General features: G+C 41.9%; 2 protein-coding genes across 8 annotated transcripts in view; one reads left to right on the top strand and one right to left on the bottom strand.

Annotated features, from left to right (window-relative positions):
- Window positions 1-5,018, bottom strand: part of LOC109102826 (phospholipid-transporting ATPase ABCA1-like) — a 33,574-nt gene extending 28,556 nt beyond the window's left edge. Inside the window, exons 1-3 of one of the 2 annotated variants that reach the window (XM_042738077.1) lie at window positions 4,862-5,018; window positions 3,122-3,222; window positions 2,126-2,219 (exon numbers count right to left, since the gene is read on the bottom strand). In XM_042738077.1, the coding sequence (XP_042594011.1) occupies window positions 2,126-2,219; window positions 3,122-3,187 (160 nt within the window). In that variant the 5' untranslated portion in view covers window positions 3,188-3,222; window positions 4,862-5,018. Of the gene's footprint in view, window positions 1-2,125; window positions 2,220-3,121; window positions 3,392-4,861 lie in introns of those variants that run through there. The other variant, XM_042738078.1, reaches the window with a different exon arrangement.
- A 7,966-nt stretch (window positions 5,019-12,984) lies between these two features.
- The window catches only part of LOC109111664 (choline transporter-like protein 1), a 29,057-nt gene continuing 23,224 nt past the window's right edge, over window positions 12,985-18,817 (top strand). For 2 of the 6 annotated variants that reach the window (XM_042738087.1, XM_042738088.1), the window contains exons 1-3: window positions 15,220-15,306; window positions 16,525-16,614; window positions 18,181-18,323. In XM_042738087.1, coding sequence (XP_042594021.1) covers window positions 15,235-15,306; window positions 16,525-16,614; window positions 18,181-18,323 — 305 coding nt within the window. In that variant the 5' untranslated portion in view covers window positions 15,220-15,234. Of the gene's footprint in view, window positions 13,262-15,195; window positions 15,539-16,524; window positions 16,615-18,180; window positions 18,324-18,817 lie in introns of those variants that run through there. The other 4 variants (XM_042738084.1, XM_042738086.1, XM_042738085.1 and 1 more) reach the window with 4 other exon arrangements.

Here is an 18,817-nt window from a genome sequence, read left to right on the forward strand (position 1 = left end):
ACAAAATGAAATACCTCACTGAAGAGGGTTGAAAGGAGAGTTTCCACATTAAGGATTTCTTAGAGAGCAGAAGAAGAGAAAGTGTACACGATAAAACCAGCATAATCAAGACTGGCATGGAGTGATGATATCAGAAAAAGTTGAAAAAAAGCATTTTTTTTTCCAGTAAAACCAAAATCCGTCTTGTCCCCCCCCAGATAATGCATCTTTGACTTCAAAAGTGCATTTACTTTATATATGACGTGATCCTGATAATGGGAGCTCTAGATAGTGCAGATACATTATCAGATTGACATCTAACTGCATGGGCATGATGTTCCGGATGAGATTTTCATTATTTCTACATCCCAATACTGTGGTCCATCCCCATATACAGTACAAATAATTGACGTGTACCCTTAGACTGCCTTATCTTCCCACAGACCTAAAAAACATCAGCAAATATCTGACTGTCCATCCCTGGAGGATGCGTACCCTATGAGGGGACCTTATCGAGTGATTACCTAAGCGGTATACGTGACCTATGTCCCACCACGGACTCACTGTTATTTCTATAATGAGTCAAATAAGCAGACGTGCTATCAGTCAACCTTAAGACTGCCAGCTGCTCCACTGCTGAGCACAGCAAAGATAAGATAATACTTAAAGCATGAAGTAATCAATTCAGGGGCTATTTGTAAACAGCAATTTTAAGCTCCCTGTAAAACACAACATTATATGGAAGAAGAAATCAAAATATCTATCAAGAACATAACTGGGTCATATATTTTGTTTAATGTAATAATAATTTCCTTATGATGCAAAAAAACAGCAATTTTAAGCTCCCTGTAAAACACAACATTATATGGAAGAAGAAAACATTTCCCTAAAAAAAAAAAAAAAAAATATATATATATACATATATATATATATATATATATATATATATAGTTTATTTATCTACTTAATCCTTAATCTTGTGTTTACAGCAGTAATTGTCAAAAATATCACAAAACAAAAAAATCTTATATTTTTGTGGAATATAATAATTTTCTTTTTACATATACCTATGTATAAGGTAAATGTTTCATTTACCTACATAACCTTGTATTTACAGCTTTAGGCAAATTAATATTGCTGGTTTTGATGTCTTAAAATTTATTATTACCTACATGATGGACATTGTTTTTCTGTCCATTTAATCGCTTCACAAAGAGAGGTTGCAACATGCCTGTACTCGCATATGACAAATCTATTTGTCCATCAGCACACTCCAGACTTTGGGAGAAGTGAAATTATACACAGGACCTCCTATTTCCTGTATAAACCAAAGCGGTAGCACACAAACACATTCGCACGTCAACAAGATCTCATGACAAAGGCTCACCGTTCCACAAAGAAGAACAGAAAGTTCACAATCTCACAAAATTGTATCTGTATTGTAGTATGTCTTTTCAAATGGATTTCAAAAGGATTGTGTTTTGAATTCCTGGCTAGTTTACAGCTTGGCATGAGTAGCATTACCCAGGGTATGGTGACATCTAAACTTAATCTATTACAAAGCCGATCAAGCACAATAAAAACTATAAAACAAGAAATAATGATAGACTGATGACCGCATTTATTAGCTGAATTATTAGCTGGTTTGTTCAAAATCACAGCACTATCATATAACTAGCTAATGTTGAAATATGGATCATTTTGTGCTTTTTTGTGCCCTAAAATGCAGAAATAGTGGTCACTTTGTCTATAGGGCACTATTTAAATCCCGACATGCTCCTGATAGCATGACCCTATCTTTATACACATCATGTGTGACTGATAGAACAGTTATCAATGTGAATTCATAAACACCTTGCAAGTTTGACACATCTGATAATGATACACCATAAAAAAACCATCCAATGAAACGAAACGTGTTTTTGCCCCATGTGCACCATGTATTTAGGTTTTGCAATGCAATTAATATGCACAGGATGCATTAGAAAAGTTGTTTTGCATGCAACACGTGGTAGCCATTTAGTTTTCCAATGTCATGTAAGGAACTGAATGCTACAAAACAGGATAAATGATGCATTGTGTAGACACACCACAACAAATGTGTTTTCTCTCTTTTCACAGGTACAAAACTGAGGAGTATACTTACATTCATGTTGTTCATAAGGCGGGTAGTTCAACCTCACAGCAATCAGGATGAAGAAAATAAAGAGAGGCCACACAATCTCTGTCAGCAGTTGGAGCTGAACAAGTCAAACACAAGAGGACAAAAACAGTCAGCGTTTTCTGCAAAGTGCAGACAGTTAGAGACCATCTTTGGTCCTGATGAAACATGACTAAGAGTTCTCAGGAAAAAAGCTCTCAAGTCTCTAATGTCTAAGGTTAGGGCTTCTGGTGTGTAATGTCATCAAGGGCAGGTTTTTATTAACAACATTTATTATTAATACATGACAGGAGATCAATCAGACCCCCCAGATATAGTACAACAGCAGAGAGGATCATCCACTGGGAACATGGCATGTCTACATAGATCCAATGGGGAATGAAACCCATCTGACCACTCCATTTAGCACTTTCGTGGGTTATGCTTATTTATTTTAAAGCATAAAAATGTAAATGCATCAGTATTGTACTGTTTCAAGCCATTTAACAATAGAAAATTAAATCAAGCACTGAATTTTTTGAAGTTTTTGTATTGAACAAGACATTTTGGAAGTACCTTGTAAATACACATTACAGTACCATACATCAAAATACCATAGTATCGTACAACCAAAGTGCTTTTTGTAATGGTTTAAAGAGTAATATACCCTATTTTGAGGAGATGGAGATATGAATTCTATGCCTGTCTGTATTTGCATCACTTTTACTTCTAGAAGTAATTAGAAATTATCTAAAAATATCTTACTAAATATGTGGATTGTTATAGACTGTAAACAGCTCAAGATTCTAGAATTATATTATAAGGAATGAAGAGCTGTTATAACGATACATAAAATAATATAATGTGTAATATTTGAATTTGCATAAAATTATTCTTCTTCATGTATATTGAAAAACAATGTTATTAATATATTATATATATGGCATATTAAAAATATAATATATATATAATATATATATATACTAAATCTGTTGTCCTTACTGTTTGTCTCCTTCTGTAGGTGAAGTTCTTCCACAACAGCAGACCCAGCTGAGTGGAGATAGACATCTTCACTCGGGTCCCTCTTCACTCTCAGCTCTCAACTGCAATGACACAAGGGAGACGTGCGGAGTGAAAAAGACCAACAGAGCAGCTCAATAGTCCAGGACAAAGTGCAGCCCTCCTATCTGACTCTCTGCTGCTCGCTCACGTCTTCCCTTTTCATCTCTCCTCTCCTGCCCCGTTTTAGGGAAGGCCAACCTTTTCTTTTTTCCCCAGAATTCCTGGAAGTGGTGGACTTTATAGTGTCAGAGAATGATCAAGGAAGTTATTTTACAGGCCATTAGGGTCTCTGGGGAATGGTAGCTTCACTCTTAATGGCCACGTTTGATCAAAGAGCTTCATTTAAAATGCACAGATTTGCTGGAAGTCAGGGAGAGAATCATAGTGCCCTTGCTCTATGCTAACAAAGCTATTCAAATGCGAAAAGGGTCCAGACATTCTTGAGTGATCTTCATCTAACGCATACATTGTTCTCACTGTCTGACCCTTTCAGTGATTTAATCAGCTAACCCAAAACAGAAATGATCAGGTTTGTGATGAGCTTAGATGGAAACATAACTTAGGACTGTAAAGCCTGACATTTCCATTTTTAAATGGAATAGTTTACTGAACCTTTAGAGTAAATTTTACAAAAAGTAAAGTAAAATCAGGACAATGTTCATACTGGCCCTTCCAAACCCCAGCCCCAGAGACGTAGGCGGATATTTAGGTTATTCTTTATCATCATGCACAGATCACGATAAAACATGACTATACCTATGACAAATACAAACTGCTTTCTATGTGTTTTTATATACATTCGTCTGGTCATTAACTATTAATTCCAGGCATTCCCTATTATGTTCAGATGAAATGCTTGAGGCTGCATTTCATTCTGAGAATTCAGACAGCTTTTCTTTCCCAGCAACTTGCACATTATGTCTTCCGCTATTACAGATGCAGGTGGTAAAAGCTTTCATATAGATAAGTGTAAACTTGTTTTCTTTTTCATGTTTCATGTTTTAAACATCCATGTCTACTAATTTAGCTTGGCACAGTAAGTTCTGTTATGTTGACTTAACTGTATAAGTTTTCAGAGTTTCTACACATTTTTTTTCATCTGTAATTCAACCGAAAGTGGTCAAACGTCTAATTAACTTTTTCTCCAGGTTGGATTTGTCATCACTTTGAGTTTCCTTAATACTTTAAGGCACTTAAATGTAGGGTTTCGTATTTTTACAGTGTAGTTTTGTTTTTTGCACATTGATACCTGTACCTTTGTCTGTCTTGTTCATTGTTCTGTTGTTTTTTTCTTAAAGCAGTTCTGGTCTTTCTATCCGCTGATAAAGAACCACACGATGTCACCTTTTGCTATTTTTATGTTATTTTTACTTTTTTAAAAATGTCAGGTTTTGTATCTGAAGCTTAGATGTTCTTCAGTTAAATAAAAACTACGTGTCGCACAATTTTATTTGAAGTCTTACTTCAATGAAGAAAAAAAAACTGAATGAACTTTCTTCATTCAATGATTTCCTTTGACAACGTTTACTCTCTCGCCATAAACACTTAAATATTGTCATGGTATTTATATTGTTTTCAATAATACGCCACCTGAAACGTTGCGTTTGCCGTTCATTCTCTCCAGAACATTAAAAAAACATAAAACGATGTTAAAGAAGTCGAAGCATAAATATATCTTACCAGACAGCTGATGGCCTATGATGTACATTGACTGTAATCCCAATAAATCGAATGTATTATTCGTCCGTCTAGACTCTGACGCCGCTGTTGGTTCTCGTGTGAAGGAGCATCTGAAGGTTTTGAAGTGGTTTTATATCGCATCCGCTCTGAGCGCCGGGGTTACTGTCGGTCATCCAGTGTGCTGCACATTTTAACTGGGTCTGGAGCAACACGTGGAGCTCAAAACAGCTCTTAAACAGCATAACTGCAAACATCTGCTGACAAACGAGTACCATGAGAACAACATATAAAACATGCCTCTTCTGGTGTTTGGGAAAATGTGACATATTGTTTGAATTTTAATGACATAAATGACAGAATCTTATTTGAAAAAGTTATTACATAGATGATGAAAAAGTATTTTTATGTAGTCTTTCATATTACAACACTTGGCACAATCCTTTTCCCTTTTCACTCCATTGGATTTATTTCTTTGTATACAGTTGATGGGATGAAATACTCAACCATGTCTGATAAAAGTCTTTGAACGCAAAAAAAGACAGCAATTTGCTAAGAAAAAAATAAATATAGCCTATATATATATATATATATATATATATATATATATATATATATATATATATATATATATATATATATATATATATATATATATATATATATATATATATATATATATATATATATATATATATATATATATATATATACTGCACCTGCTCATCACGGGCTGAGCGGCATATATATATATATTGTGACGCGTGTCCCGAGCTCTCATCAGCGTCGCCCTGGAAACTGAGCAGGCACACCTGCACCTGCTCATCACGGGCTGAGCGGCCAACACCTGCGCCCCATCAAACGCTGCTCTCATAAACCCGGCAAGCCAACACAGAGGTGAGAGATGTCTCCGCAAGACTCGGCTAACCCTTTCTTTCATTGTGCCCGCAGAGAGCAGCGTGTGACCGCCAGCCCCAACACCCACGGGAAAGCACGGACCCACACTGCACCAGCGCACCCCTTTTACGAGGAAGCCGAGCACCGAGCACCAAGCCACCTCACGCCAACGCCATTTCACTACCCGGACCTCTAATAAAATCCACCCTTCGGGGAACTTACCCTTCATCCTCGAGTCGTGTCCTCCTTCACCTCGCCACACTGGTGGAGAATGCGGGCAGGCAGGACAGTGAAGAGGACACCGACGACCCCTCCTCACACGGCGTTCGACGACTGGACTGGTTTGGATTGTTGTTTTGTTTTTTTTCCCCACGCTCCTTGCCTCACGTATTTTCTCTGGTTCCCCAGGTGGCGCTCCTCCCCCAACGATGGAAGAGCTGTTGAAGCACCTCACCGAGGTGAGCATCCGCCAGCAGCAAATCATGGAGCACATGGCCTCCCAGCAGGGGGAAACCGAACGTGAGCTGGCCGCGCTCCGTCTCGCCACAGCCCCGCGAACTCCGCTACCTGACCCCCGTGTCCAGGCAACGCAGCTACTACCCAGGATGACAACACACGATGACGTAACGATGTATCTCCAGATATTTGAGACCGTGGCCACGCGGGAGGCATGGCCCGAGGAGGAATGGGCACGCATCGTGGCCCCACTGCTCACGGGAGAGGCTCAGCGAGCGTACTTCGCGCTTCCCCCGGAACAAAGCACCTCCTACGAGGTCTTACGGAAAGAGATCCTGGGCCGAATGGGGCTGTCTCCGATCAGCGCTGCCCAGCTATTCAACGAGTGGACCTTCGACCCGCGGCAGCCGGCCCGGGCTCAAGCCGCTAGCCTCTCCCGTCTGGCCCAACACTGGTTGCTGGTCGGGGGTCCCACCATACACCAGGTAGCTGAGCGCGTTGTGGTGGACCACCTCCTGCGTGCCCTTCCCCGCCCGCTACGTCAGGCAGCCGGTATGCGGAACCCGACCAACGTGGACGAACTGGTCGAGGCCATAGAGCTGGCGGAGGCCACCCAACACCGGGAGGTAGGGGAGAGAGCGCCTCCGTTTCCCCGAAGGGTGGTCCAGGAGCGGCGCGCGCCGGAGGGCACCCAGCGACCGGTGAGCAGGCCAGCGGTTCCCGGCCCACAGGATGAGCCCATGCCCACGGAAGCACCCCGCTCCCCAGGACGACCTTGGCTGGCAGGCTGCACCGTGCACACAGAGAACGCGCCGCGGGCGGAGGTGAAAATAAACGGCCGCCCGTTCCTCGCTCTTCTGGACTCTGGCAGTGCGGTCAGCCTGGTCAAAACGTCGATCCTACCCCCGCGGGCCGAAGCCAAGACTAGACTCCCCATTACCTGTGTGCACGGCGACACCCCGAGAAGTGCCAGCGCGGCGGGTTACCATCGCTGCGCCAACCGGTGCCTGGCCAGTAGACGTCGGGCTCGTCAGGGATCTGCCAGTGCCGGTCCTCCTTGGAAGGGACTGGCCAGGGTTCGACCGCCTACTCGCCGCCGTCACTCAGCCTGCCAGCCTTGCCGGGAAACCGCCCAACCCGGAAGCCCGGCAGGAAAGCCCGACGACGTCCCGTGCTGCTGCCCTCCGACAGCCCCAGGGGTGGTGAGTCACCCCGTCCCTCTCATAACCTCTACTTTGATTTGGTTCCAACAGGTGACTGGGGCCGGGGGTTTCTCCAAGGAGCAGCATGAGGACGATCGCTTCAAGCACTGTTGGGCTCGGGTGAGGGTTGAGGAGGGAAAGGAACTTCAGCCGGCACCCCACCCAACGCCCCACTTTATCGTGGACAATGGCCTGCTTTACTGTGTCGCCCAGCGGAGGGGGGAGGAAAAAACCCTGCTGGTGGTCCCGCACAGCAAAACGGAGGCAGTAATCGAGATCGCCCACGCCCATCCGATGGCAGGCCACCTGGTGGCCCAAAATACGATCCAGCGCCTCCGCGACCGGTTCCACTGGCCGGGCCTAGAGGCCGAAGTCCGACGATTCTGCCAGGCCTGCCAGGCCTGCCGGGTTGGCATCCCCTCCCAAATACTGACTGACCAGGGCACCCCGTTCATGTCCCGGATGATGGCCGAAGTCTGTAACCTCCTGAAGATCCGACAGCTCCCTCTTCACCACGGTGTACCACCCCCAGACCGACGGGCTCGTCGAGCGCTTTAGCCAGACCCTCAAACAGATGTTTCGCCGGGCTCGAGTGGCGGCCGAAGATAAGCGGGACTGGGACCAGATGCTCCCCTACGTGCTCTTCGGGATTCGGGAGATCCCTCAGGCCTCCACTGGCTTTACCCCGTTCGAGCTGCTCTTCGGCTGACAACCCCGCGGTCTGCTCGATGTGGCCCGAGAGGCCTGGGAACAACAACCGGCGGTAACACCGGACCACCATCGAACATGTGCGTGAGATGAGGGAGCGGATCGACAGAGTCATGCCCATCGTCCGGGAGCACCTCGTCAAGCCACAACAGGCGCAGCAACGGCATTACAACCGGGCGGCCCAACCACGGGAGTTCCAGCGAGGAGACCATGTCCTGGTGCTGGTTCCCACGGCCGCCTGTAAGTTCTTGGCCACCTGGCAAGGGCCCTACACAGTCACGGAGAAGGTCGGTCCCGTCACGTACCGTGTACGGCAACCAGGGAAAAGGAAGGAGGATCAGCTTTACCATGTCAATCTGCTGAAGCGCTGGGTCGGGACCAGGCCCCAGCTCTCGGCCTACACCAGCTCGACTCCCGTGGTTGTTGATATGGATCCTCAACTCTCCGCCGCCCAGAAGTCGGAGCTGCAGCACCTGGTCAGTCAGTTTCCGGATGTGTTCTCCCCCCAGTCGTAGAACATGACGTCCGCACACCACCGGGGACCATCGTCCGGCAGCGGCCCTACCGTGTCCCGGAGGCTCGGCGACACGCCATCGAGGAGGAGGTACAGGAGATGCTGAGGTTAGGGGTAATTGAACCATCGCGCAGCCCATGTTCCAGCCCCATCGTCATGGTTCCGAAGCCCGACGGCACCCTCCGCTTCTGTAACGACTTCCGCCGCCTAAACGAAGTCTCCGAATTTGACGGGTACCCAATGCCCCGTGTGGACGAGTTGTTGGACCGTTTGGGAAGGGCTCGGTTCATCTCCACTCTCGACCTTACCAAGGGCTACAGGCAGGTCCCCTTAACGGAGCAGACCAAACCCAAGACGGCCTTCTCTACCCCAGTGCCCACTGGCAGTACCAGGTCCTTCCCTTCGGCCTACACGGGGCCCCGGCCACCTTCCAACGCTTGATGGACGTCCTCCTTCGGCCGCATCAGGCATATGCGGCGGCCTACATCGATGATGTCGTCATTCATTCGCACAGGTACGGGCCTTTTTGGGGTTGGCGGGGTACTACCGCTGCTTTATCCCTAACTTCTCCTCCTTAGCTGCTCCCCTGACAGACCTGACCAGGAAGGGGCAGCCGGAGAAGGTCCCGTGGACCCCCGAGACGGAAGCGGCGTTCCACCGGATAAAGGCGGCCCTCACGACGGAACCCGTCCTCCGAGCCCCCGACTTCAACTGCCCCTTCCTGCTGCAGACGGATGCATCCGACACCGGGTTGGGAGCCGTCCTATCGCAGGGCCACGACAGTGAGGAACACCCGGTGATGTTCATAAGCCGAAAGCTGACCCCTGCGGAACAACGATACGCCACGGTAGAGAGGGAAGCGTTGGCCGTCAAGTGGGCAGTCCTGGAGCTCAGGTATTACCTCCTCGGCCGCCACTTCACCCTGGTAACAGATCACGCTCCCCTACAGTGGATGGCCCGAGCCAAGGAGACGAATGCCAGGGTGACACGGTGGTTCCTCGCGCTCCAGGACTTCAACTTCACCGTACAACACCGAGCGGGGACGGCCAACGCCAACGCTGACGGACTCTCCCGGCTATGGTCAGCTTTCGCAGGTCTGTCAGGTTCCACTCCCCACCCTCCTCCGATCTCCCCGCTTCTCCATAGGAACAGGACGACGCTTAGGGGGGGGGAGTGTGACGCGTGTCCCGAGCTCTCATCAGCGTCGCCCTGGAAACTGAGCAGGCACACCTGCACCTGCTCATCACGGGCTGAGCGGCCACACCTGCGCCCCATCAAACGCTGCTGCTCCCATAAACCCGGCAAGCGAACACAGAGGTGAGAGATGTCTCCGCAAGACTCGGCTAACCCTTTCTTTCATTGTGCCCGCAGAGAGCAGCGTGTGACCGCCAGCCCCAACACCCACGGGAAAGCACGGACCCACACTGCACCAGCGCACCCCTTTTACGAGGAAGCCGAGCACCGAGCACCAAGCCACCTCACGCCAACGCCATTTCACTACCCGGACCTCTAATAAAATCCACCCTTCGGGGAACTTACCCTTCATCCTCGAGTCGTGTCCTCCTTCACCTCGCCACAATATATATACATATACATATACATATATATATATATATATATATATATATATATATTAAAACAAAATCTAAATTCTTTAAATTTTTATCTAATGTAAAACAAAATCTAAATTCTTTAAATTTGGACCCTACATCATATGAAAGCTGAATAAATAAGCTTTCAATATGGTTTGTTATGATGATATACAACTATTTGAAAATCTGGAATCTGACGGTGCAAAAAAATCTGAATATTGAGAAAATCGCCTTTAAAGTTGTCCAAATAAAGTTCTTAGCAATGCATATTGCTAATCGAAAATAAAGTTTTGACATATTTACAGTAGGAAATTTACATAACTATCTTCATGGAACATGATCTTTATCTTTATCCTAATAATTTTTGGCATAAAAGAAAAATATATATATATAATTTTGACCCATACAATGTATTGTTGGCTATTGCTACAAATATACCCCAGTGACTCTCTCTCTCTCTCTCTCTCTCTCTCTCTATCTCACACACACACACACACACACACACACACACACACACACACACACATATATATAGACTGAGACATTCCCTTAAAACACAAAATGTTAATTCAACTAAAAGCCATCTAATAGCCAGTGGAATTTCACAGTGGTTGAAGGATGGTAAATTAGGTTAATATTACCATTTAGTTTGGATTTATCCAAGTTTAATCATCTGTATTGATGGGAAATGATCCATGAATGTGAACATGGAGTGCTAAGTGACAGACCATTTATGGGAACTGTGCCAAAGGTCATCTTCAGCTTGACAGACTCAATGTCCAGGCATTAGGAACGTTATATCTGGTGTATCTCCAAGATGGCTTGTGATGGCCAGGTAGGCTGTGTATTGTTTTTTGAAGGCTTTTCTTGTAGGCGGAGACCTCGGACTGGACCAGAATAAGATGTATTAAGCTATGTACTGCCACTTATTATTGTGTTCTTAATCCTTTAATCCTTATCAGGGAACAATTTTCCATAACCATCTGAGTAAACTCAGGTACAAACTGACTATCATATGCCATGGCATATGCCAACATGTACTTTCTCCGTGTGTGTTGTTTGTCAGTGGTGTTGCAATATAGATGTAACTGGCATTGTGAAAGCTAGTGAAATTCTGTAAAATCCTGGACCTAGTGTCAAACCAAATCCGGTATTCTGGAATTGTGAGAAACACAAACACTGAGTCATCTTAATTTTCCGAAATGCTGCAGAGTTCAGTATCTAAATTTAGCCATGTTTTATGTTCTAGTGATATCTTCATTTATGGGGCAGTAACGGTATTTCATAATACTAGCAGAACAAAACAGACAATTTAATTCCCAAACAATTCATACATGATAATACTAAGATGATTTCTTAGTACACATTGCGATCAAGAAGACAATAGGAAGGTTTAAAAACAGCTCGAGTCAAACAGCCAATGACCTTAAGTAACCTGTCTGTGATCTAACTTTTGGGAGGAAGGGTCAGCTGATATTACCACTTCATGTAGTGCTTTTGCTGCAGTGCAGCGTGGTACATACAGTCCACCTCTGTCAGTTACTCTGCTACAGGAATCATGAAATATTACTGACATTTTAAGTGGAGGAGGGTGATGAAATGATGGAAAACACCTGTCTAAAACCCCGGGAACACATGCTCTACACTTGCTACCATTAAAAAAAATGATTAGAAATTGTTGCCAATGTTATAATTCGCCAGATGAAGCCAGTTAGGTTTCAGTTCGGAAACACTGGCTACAATAACAAGTTTAGATGCTGCTGTAAAAATAAATTTTCATGGTGTATGTCTTCTTTGGACAACTATGTATTTTTGGCTTGTGTCCTGCAGTGTGTCCTGTGGGGGAAATACCTGCCACCTTTGGTGGCTTTTGCAAGGTTTCATGTCCATAAAATATGAGCAGCTGATGTTTTCTTGAAAAAGTAGCGGGGAAAGCTAGAAGAAGAGAGCTTGAATGTTAAAATGACACATAAATATCACACTACTCTTTGTCAGAAATAGAGTAAAGGTTCTTATGGAAAAATTAATAACACCTAAGCTGACAATGGACTTATAAACAAGAAAAACATGCTGACTTTAGAAGTGTGTGACAGACACGTCAATGCTGTTTCATCACATTTAAGGGGAAAGTTCAGGCTACATGGGTTTAAGGAATAGAACAGACCTATTTTGTTTGTAAGAGCAAAACAGCCTCCTAGGTGCTGTAGAGACAGCAAAATATATTCTAAAAAACTTATCATTTCTGCATAACAAGTCGAGACGTCCACTAAAACTGCTGAAGATTGCACATAAACATAGAGTAGAAGAGTAAATTGAATGTTTCACCCAGTTGTGAGAGATAATGTTGGTCATGACCCTTATATTTACAGTACCAAGCACGTAGAGAGAGATAATAAGAACTTAACATAACTAACATTGACTAAGTACCAGCAAAATGAAACAATGAATAGAAAACCCAAACAGATTTTAGTTAATATTAAGCTGTGGAAAACTGAGGTTTAAGAAAACAGCTTTGTGACTTTCATTATTTAATAATTATTATAATATTCGAAATATAGTGATACATTAGCGTACAGTATATACATTACATATTCTGACAGGTATGCTTGTTAAAGCAATCCATTAGAAAGCGTCCGTTTTGAGTAATACTGTATTTGTTGTTTATGAGCTCCCTCTAGTGGACACACTCATTAAATCACAGTTAGTTTGACAATAAAACCACTTGTGTTGTTTACAGTTATGTGGGGAGGTTTTTTTCCCTTTTTCTTTCTCTCTCTCGCTTTCTCTTTATCTCCCCGTCTCTCTCTGTGACACACGCACACACACAATAACTCTCTATGTTCACTCTATCCCTGGTACTACAAAGAACAATGAAACAATGCAGCTCTTCTGTGGTCCGGGTTGGCGTTTCTAAGCTGAGGCTCTACCCCTCACAGACTGAGCGCTGTGATGCGACACACCGCCGAAGATGAGGGAGGTGAGACGGTCCACATCAAGCTTCTATAGGCCGGGGACGAGGTCCAGCTGGATAAAGGTGGGACATTATCCTAATGCGATTCAAGTGACTTACGAGTTTAGAACAGGCAGAAAGTAATAGTGCGACTTCTAAAAGTAAACAGAGCATAGAAAAAATAAGCAGAAAAAATAAAATAGGCAGAAATGAAACGTCTAGTGTATATAACCTTTCTAAGTGTATATAAAACTATTAAAAGTTGAAGTTTCTTTGTTTTGAAGTTTATTTGGTGACATTTTGAATACTCTAAGAGTTTGAACTGTTTTAGGAGTTCTTAAGCTATTCTTAAACACACTATCAACTATTGTGGTAATTTACTATTATTCTAATACTATTTAAAAATTTAGAAATCTCCGGTTAAAGTATACAAACAAGAGTTTGGGAAATAGAGTTCCTGTATAAATGTGCGTGTTTTGCTGTAGTTTTTACAGTGACTAGCACACTGAGTGGCAGCGGTGACGCAGATTCCCAACATATCGACTGATGTTTGTGCTGCTCATAGTGGTCAAATAAACAGTGACCTTTCAGTCCCGTTTTTATAGAAATCTGTAGGCATATGCATTGAGGTCTGGTTAAAGCCCAAGCTAAACCTTCCTTAAATTCTTTCAATCAGGGTTATTTCATGTTTATATCACCAGAAGATAGGAATGTTTACGACTAAATCCCTTATGAAGCTATATATATATAAACTTTACTTTCTATCAGAAATATCATACTTACTATAGTTACTGTTAGGGCAAATGTGTTTTTTGTTACAGAATTAACAATAACTGTAGATCCCACACATTCTGACCTTTGAAATGTGAATGTTTTGAAAGTGAAAGGATATTTAAGGCCCTGTTTGGGAGTCTGAGATCACAGTCCACTGGCTGGACCCGCTTTATCTAAATGGGCAGCTTTCTGAGAAACATAAAAATGGAACCCATACATTCCTGCATGGACTGTGAAAAAGACGGTTTCTCCAGTGACGTCATCAAAACCACTTGGAAAATGTAATGAAGTTCCTTGTGTACATAGTAGGAAAGTTTGTACACAAAATTTGTTTCTTCATCGGAACAGAAACAAATTCATTATAAGACGTTTTAACTTAAACCATCGCTTCTGGTTAAAATACAAAGTCCATTATCCATTATAACGCTTCCTCCAGTGAAAAAGTCCATCCCCTGTTCTCCTTTCACATTAAAATCAACTGATATCTTGGTTTAGATCTGTGCATTTATATTCCTCTCTTGATTCAGACAAGATGACTTTTTCACTTGAGAAAGCAATATTATGGATTTTATATGATTTGAAGTTAAAAACACCTTAATGACTTTTCACTTCAATTGTGAATTATACGGCCGTGTTTATCATCTGTTATACTCTCATTCTGACGGCACCCATTCACCAGAGAGGATCCATTGGTAAGCAAGGAAAATCTGTTTTGATGAAGAAACAAACTTTTCTGCAAATGCTCGTTTTTGGGTGAACTATTCCTTTACAGTATAACTTTTACTAATTAATTTTTTTACTTCTTTCTGATTACACTCATATGTCAAAGCTAAACCACTATAAATATTTGATTGATTTTTGTGAATTTAAAAAATACTATTATTATTATTATTATTATTATTTAAAAAAAATGGAAAGCCCAATTTTAGTATTGCTCACTCCAGGATTTCAATGACTGTGAGAACCTGTAATAGCTTGACGATGGAAACATGGTTAAAAATGACTTAAATACAATTATAACAATTATAATTTCAAAACAATTTTGATATTCGGCAATATGCATAAAGGCCTAGTTTTGCATAATTTTTTTATTTATTTCTTAAAAACAAGCAGTAGAGCGATTCTGTTTAGAATGTGAAATTTTTTTTTCAAGCTTTATCTTTTAAACTATATTTATTCTAGACACAAATTCCAGAATTAAACCGCAGCGGTTCGAAGTTCCCGGGTTCCTCCAGCGTCCCTGCATTCAGCGCGCGTCCCGCCTCATCCAGCTCGTGATGTGAATGGACGGCTGCCGTTCTTTTCCGGCTACACCTGCTCATCCCACCAGGAAGTGCAGGGCGATAAATCCTAAAGTAATAATCCCTTTTACCTGGAGCGAGAGGAGCGAACAAACATTATTATGCAGTGCATCCGGGGAAAGCCCTGCGATTAGATTCATGTGATCGACGCGCGCGATTAATGCAGGGTAAAAAACACACCGTCAACTCCCTGCAAGTTGGGGTTATTGTTTTCCTGCGGTGTAGCGTTTAGTTTTTTTGCGGTCCTAACCTCCCTCCGGCAATGGGATGCTGTGGAAGCGCAGAGGTAAGCGATGCTGGCCGCGACAAACCGTGATAACATGTATGGAATCTGGCGCGGATGTGTTGATACATTGTTACATTGTTGCTGGCGCTGTGATACATTGTTTCACGGGTGATCGCCTTTGACGGGCCAGTGAAGTGCTGTACTGTCGCTTGCACTGCATGTAATCCTATTATTATGTCCTATGCGCTCGCACATAGCGATGAATGGATTTGACCATGACAGTTATGTGATGATTTCGTCTTTGCATCAAAATACACCGCGTTAAACCGTTGTCCTTGTTTTTTGCTTCCCATCATCCTAGTGTAGTGTGTTAGTAAAGATGTTTACAGGCACTGCTGTCCTCTTACAACTCACTGGTTACACAAAGGGGCTTATTTATAAATGGATATCAATTGTGGTCGGTGCTTGTAATATGAAATTGATTTTTGAATATGTCCGTTTTGACAGGTTACATTTGTGAGGCCTTATATGAAATACTGTTTAACGTTTGCAGCATGCTAACTAGTTATGTAAAGAAGAAATTGACTTAGGTTGTTTTCTTGATTTATTTTTATATTTAAGTGCTTGATAACCTAAATGTAAAACGCAGTGATACAATAATAAATGTATTATCAAATACTGACATATGAAGGAATAGATGAAAATAAGATAATAATGATAATAATAATAATAATAATAATCATACAATAATATAATACAGTAATAATAATAATAATAATAATAATAGTAATAAATAACTTATGTAAATTAAACTTTTTTTTACTAATGTTTTTTTTCCCCTATTTAATGGGCAGTGTTATTTAAAAATAATTATTTTTAAAATATTTATCAAAAAGTTTAGAACCAATTAAGTGGAAAAAGTATAAATATTGGAAGATGGTATTGCTTATCAGTTGGTCTTTAATGTGTGAAGATATGTTATTTAAATCAAACGAAAACCATTTTAAGCATGATTGAACATGCAGCAACGTGTCTTTGTATTTCAGAGGCCAAAAAGAGAATGGAAACCTTTGGAGGACCGGAACTGCACGGATCTGCCATGGTTCCTGTTATTTACATTGTTCCTTGTGGGAATGGTAAGTCAACATTTCACTTTATTCATAATTTATAGACAATATTATGTTCATATATGCAGGTTATGAAAATACTTCTGGTCACATTGTGTATTATAGTCAGTGCTCATGTTATAGTTCTAATTGGTCAGTTTTGCATTCAACAGTCAGATGTCCAGGGCAACACTGTGTTATAATGTATTTTATATCCATGCATTTGTTTATTTATTATTGTAAAAAGAAAGATAATGTACATGCAACACAAAATAAACACAGAGAGGTAAATCAGGACTATGATGTAGAATTTAGGATTCTTGGACATCCTGTGGTCATTTTCTTCTCTCACAATAAAACAATAAAATAAATATCTAAAAAATGCTAAAAAAAAAAGTAATAAATGCCGGAGCTGCATGAATATTTGAGATAAAATCAAAATCACAATATGGCTTAGTGTGATTTAATAAATAAATAAATGTGCTGATAAACAATAATATATAAAAGTGCTGTGTGTTTCAGAGTGTTCTTACACATGAGCAGCTCATCTGCTGGTGTTTGGAGCGGCTCAGTTTGCAGTAAATGCTGCTCCACATGAAATCATTTCTGCATGTGCTCTGAGTTTGATTTAATGTGCATTTGGAAACAACATGCAGCAGCCATCTTCCCACGCTTGTAATGATAAGTGCTTATCAACAATAGAGCAGCTTTAAAAGTGTAAATAAATGTTGGATGGTTTAATGTTTGAAAAAGATGAACTGTAAATTTACAGTAAAATAAAAATAATTATTAGTTTTCTTAATTTTTTCTACAATAGTAATGTTTTTTTAATTAGTAATTTTTATTTATTAATATTATTATTATATCCATATTGATATATCATTTCTACATGTTGGCAAAACTATAAAAGCCATATAAACAAGCAAAGCAAAATTTAAAAAGAAAAAAAAGAAAAAGAAATGCAAGTTTTTATCAGAAATGTCACAATTGGATATTTTTCCCAAATCATGCAGCCTTAAATAAAGCCCATTTGTTTATTTAGAGAGTTAGTGAATAGCCATACTGTATAATACAACATCCCACCATGATAATTCATTCATTACTGTTTTCGGGATAGTGCAGAAACACCAGACCTAAATATTTTATGGCTCAGCTTTTTTCTTGAAATTTCTCTTTTGATAAATAGTGTTATGCCACCCCACCTTGCTTTTTTCAACCACAAACAATGAACGACAATCTTCATTCTATTTCCTATTTCTTTTGACATTTACAGGGTACCTCCACCCAGTGTGAAATCTCACTGCTCTAAAATATCCTGTTCCACATACCAGTAGACATGAAATGTATTCTGATTGGCTGTGATTGTATGTGGTCTCACAGCAGTTTCACATTTAGTGCGAATAGACAAATTTGCTTGTCATTGCAAATTTTGGACATTGTGTTAGTGTATGTCTCAACATGCATGTCTTACGCAAATGAAGAAACTCACAGGAATCTTTTGATTAGTGGTGACTCTTTCTATAATTAGGTTTATCCTGTTAATTATTTAGCCTTTGCTGCAAATGAGTTTGACTTTTTTTTCCACTCTCATTCCAGTGTGGCATCTGTGGGTTTACCATTGCGACTGGAGGGGCGGCGCGGCTCGTCTTCGGATATGACAGCTACGGGAACACATGCGGCCAACGCAATGAGCCCATCGAAGGGGTCCGGCTGAGTGGTCTCGATCATACTGACAGAAAGTGAGTCAGCTTGTCTTTCCTCCCTCTCTCACCCTTTTTTTTATTTTTTTTACACTCGGCACAATCACAAACCCTCATTTTTTCTTTCATTCTCTGCTTTTACACCCGTTTTTCTCCGTCGTAAATGGTCAGCAGTGAAATCAGAGCACTCCAGCTCTTGCCCTTCGATTATCACATCAATGAAAATGTCAAATGGCTGGCGTTTCACCTCGAGATGGCTGAGGACTATCTGAGCTACACACACGAGCCTTGAATAATTCAGTACAGGCCCTGAGGATGGGTACTGTCACAGTGTGCGGCCCTTAATGGGTGCTAGCCTGCAGGAAAGAGCCGTATTGCGGGCCATTTCCTTTGCAGCACTGTGAAATGATGGTTTTTGGCTCTCAGGTGTGGTTGAACTGAATTGTACGTAGCTTTTTAGAGATGGGACTGAGATCTGACTCATCACGAGGCAGAGCGATTCATTTGGTGGAGTATTCATTGGCTTGTCAGAG

The sequence above is a fragment of the Cyprinus carpio genome, chromosome B14 (genome assembly GCF_018340385.1).
Source record: "Cyprinus carpio isolate SPL01 chromosome B14, ASM1834038v1, whole genome shotgun sequence".
NCBI classification, from domain to species: domain Eukaryota; kingdom Metazoa; phylum Chordata; class Actinopteri; order Cypriniformes; family Cyprinidae; genus Cyprinus; species Cyprinus carpio.